The sequence below is a fragment of the Oncorhynchus tshawytscha genome, linkage group LG22 (genome assembly GCF_018296145.1).
Source record: "Oncorhynchus tshawytscha isolate Ot180627B linkage group LG22, Otsh_v2.0, whole genome shotgun sequence".
In the NCBI taxonomy this organism is placed as follows: domain Eukaryota; kingdom Metazoa; phylum Chordata; class Actinopteri; order Salmoniformes; family Salmonidae; genus Oncorhynchus; species Oncorhynchus tshawytscha.
In genome coordinates, this window is record NC_056450.1 from 14,056,940 (window position 1) to 14,060,982 (window position 4,043).

Genomic DNA, 4,043 nt, shown 5'->3' on the forward strand with positions numbered 1-4,043 from the left:
AATCCGTTCGGTTGTTGAAATTAGTTATATGAGTAGTCAGTGGAAAGAGGAAAACATCAATCATAGGCCTAGATGTATATGGAGACGATGGGTTTCAAAATGTTATTCTGTTTTTTGTTTGCTTGCGTAGATACAAAGTCAAGAAAATAGAATACTCAGCTTCAAATTCATTAACACTGCCATCAGGTGGACATGACGAGTGATGCAAAGGCAGCCCAAGAATGTCGAGAAGCGCGCGCGAACACACACACACACACACACACACGCACGCCTACTTTAAAAACCTCGTGTCAGAAACATAGCTTGGCAAAGAACCTTCAGAGAGCAGTGTGTCGTTACACTAAAAAGAATGTAAGTCTTTGCGGTCTCGTTTTTATTCAATAAATGCTGAACCTTCTATGAACCTTCATCTGACCCTCGTGTCATGCTTTATTTAGGTGTTCTTGAAATATCATAGTTCGGGGAGTAGCCTATTTCACTAGGAATTTGAGAATCATTTCACCCAAGAATCAATTTTCTGAGAATCATGAAACATTTGGCATTCTTCGCTTCTAGCCTACAGAAGACGTTTGAATAACTGCATAGAGTTGGATAAGTCCGATTTAATTGAAGAAAAAAGAAAGCAGACAACTTATTGCAGGAAAACACGATTTCAACAACATGGATGTCGCCGGGAAAATACTGAATAAAACAGTGTCCGAAGAAGAGCACTCTGGATTTGACACTGTGCGTGTATGCTGCAACGTTTCAGCAGCAGCAGCAGTTATCACCGACAATGGATTCGGTGCGTCTCATCCAGAGGAACATGACCTCTTCACAATGCGTGTGGTGCAGATCGCGGTCCTGTGCGTATTGTCACTCACTGTGATTTTTGGCATATTTTTCCTTGGTTGCAATCTTCTAATTAAAACAGAAAGTATGATTAGTATTTTTGTAGAAGACCGGAGACCGTCTACGGACAATGATATGATCATGGTTGCCTCATAGGATTGTAGGCCTACTTGTTTAATTAAACATCTTTATTTTATTTTCAAATCATAAAGTTTCCAGTATGTTCCTTGAATATTATTATTCACTGTTCTTATTATTCACTGTTCACTGAACCCTTTAAAAGTTCAATTGTCAAAATCGGGCTTGTTTTCTTTTTTTACAGCCTATACCTACCCTATAGAATGTTTTCCATCCTTGTAGGAATACCAATAAACATCTATGTGTGGGATATCAGTAAACTTCTTTGGATTCTTTTGTGTGAGTTTAAAAACAAATTACATTATGCAGTTGAATGCAAATAGCTCATGTCAAAGGTAAGGCAATAAACGTGCTGCTGAAGGCCACCACTAATCAGGAGGTTGACCAAAGCGGGTGGCAAACACATGTAATGGAAGCTATTGTAAAAACCATAACCCAAATAAGGGATTAGAATGCCATACTATATCAAATCCACCTGCCTCCTCCGCATCCTATAGCTCTCAAATCTTACTACAGACTTTTTAGCACTATAGCTTTCAGCAGTCATGTATTACAAGCATCATGTTTTACTAGAGAGTATTTTGGTTTAGGAGATCACGATCAACCACAACCTGGTTAATCCATCTTGTTTTGGAGCTATGCAATATATGGTTGTACTCGAGGCTTTTATGCATCGCCTACAGTTTTTCCACTCACAAAACAATAGAGTAAAATTCAAAGGGAGTGAGAGGTGTACTAAGCCACAGCAATGCACCCATGCAACCTCTGATTATGGAAGGGATCTATACATTAATCTTCAGTAGATAACCAACAGTCATTTACAGTCTATTGATGATTTTTATCGAAGATAGCACAATGCGATAATTATTTCCTGCCTAATGCACTGCTACATGCCAAGGGTATGTCAGACCATTCATCTTTGGTTTTTTGATCATGTGTATTTAGTTGCTCTGACCGATCGCTATTAGGATCGTGTCTTTAGGATCAGACTGCCAGAGGAACTCGTCCCCCATATTTCAAGTAGAACAGTAGGAGTCCTAGAGCTTCAACCTTGAGCTCATCAGCATCAACATCATCAGTGAAAACAGCTGCAATACCTTCCCATCTCGACAAGGGCAGAACGGCCCAGCACTCCAGTCATGTGTTATGAATAGGAAGCGACAAGGGAGTCCCCCCACCCCCCATCTGTTTCAATTTTGCTCCTTGTTCAGTCAACTAAAAGGTGATTGACAGCAAGAAAAAATATCCACTTGGACACTTATGACAGAAACATAAAGACCATACTAAGATGTGTGTACACAGTGCATAACTCCTAGTCACTTTCTTTGAGAGTTGATACCTGTGGTTTAGCTGTACACACAGCTACAGCTTTGCTGTAAAATGCAAATATGACAACATTACCAGCATTGCACCTTTTTAATCATATTTTCAGGAAGCAGCCACAACAAGCGCAAGACTTAACCATGTTAACTGAATTTTGCTAACCATGATAGAGACAAATAAAATGTAGCTGCATTTTCCACCAAAGGCAAACAACTTCAAGAATATAGGGGGGCAGACAAAAGCTGTCATCGCGGTCCCTCTTACCAGAGAACCCACTTGCTCAGAGCTGGTGTGCTCAACTGCCACAGTGGATTACATAAACCAGCTGAGATGCATCTGGTTAGGGCAGGCCTGTGGCTCTGATACAAATTTAATGAACATTGACAGTGATGACGCTTGCAGTAGCTAGTCTTTATGAACAGTACATCCAGTCCAACTTAAATCCAATTTGCTCAAATGCCCCTTCCATTTCACTCCTTCAGTTCTCTGTAGCACAACATGCAAATTAGTAGACATGTAAACATTCATGGAGACAGAACATTACTCCACCTCACATTATGAAACATTTTTACAGGCCAAAATCCAATTATATAAAATTAAATCACTGAAAGATCAAAGCAAGATCCATTGAGGCTAAATCAACTTTACACAGTCAGCGTAATGAGCATCTTGAAGAGATCTAATTATGTGCAATACATTGGAATATCTTAATCTCGCTGCAGGAGGGCGTCAGGAACATACATAAACAGCCTACATGCAGAGTTTGTATAGGGAAACACTTCCGCAAAAATCATATTACAAAAGGGGAACACACAAACACTAATCACCATGTCAAAGGTTAGGTTACAAACATGCATTTATAGTCAAACAAAATAGTGAATGTGATTTATTTTCTCAAATGCGCATAGTCAATAAGTCAAATTGAAGTAACATTTTATTGAACCTTTATTTAACTAGGCAAGTCAGTTAAGAACAAAGTCTTATTTACAATGACGGCCTTCCCTGGCCTAACCTGGACGACGCTGGGCCAATTGCCGCTCTATGGGACTCCCAATCATAGCCGGATGTGATACAGCCTGGGTTCAAACCAGGGACTGTAGTGATGCCTCTTACACTGAGGTGCAGTGCCTTAGACTGCTTCGCCACTCGGGAGAATAATATAGCATGCATCTATATAAAACATAAGAACTGCCAGAGTGCCTCTTAACTTCAATTCATGTAATTCATTCTGCCTTTTTTGTCAGTCCTGGGAGAGAGGAGGGGGGGGGGGTGCAACTCGATATTAGGAAGGTATTCCTAATGTTCCCCGCAGGTTAAGAAGCCAGATATGGACGTCCTGGGCTGGCATGGTTAGACGTGGTCTGTGGTTGTGATGCAGGTTGGACCTACTGACAAATGAGTGGCCTTTTATTGTCCCCAGCACAAGGTGCACCTGTGTAATGATTATGCTGTTTAATCAGCTTCTTGATATGCCACACCTGTCAAGTGGATGGATTATCTTGGCAAAGGAGAAATGCTCACTAACAAGGATGTAAAGAAATTTGTGCATGACATTTGAGAGACATTTTTGTGGGTATGGGACATTTCTGAGATCTTTTATATCAGCTCATAAAACATGGAACCAACACTTTACATGTTGCATTCATATTTTTGTTCAGTATAGTTTTAGTCATCATTCTAGAATTTAGCAACATAACAAAATGTTGCTAGACTGCGGCACGGTAAACATTGGGTACATTACGGTAATCATA

The 4,043-nt window shown here is 40.2% G+C and overlaps 1 protein-coding gene across 1 annotated transcript; it reads left to right on the forward strand.

Moving 5' to 3' along the window:
- Nucleotides 1–315: 315 nt before the first annotated feature.
- Nucleotides 316–1,212, forward strand: LOC112221414 (protein reprimo A). The gene has a single exon (XM_024383562.2). The coding sequence runs from the start codon at nt 661–663 to the stop codon at nt 985–987; it is 327 nt and encodes a 108-aa protein (XP_024239330.1). The 5' UTR covers nt 316–660; the 3' UTR covers nt 988–1,212.
- Nucleotides 1,213–4,043: the final 2,831 nt, after the last annotated feature.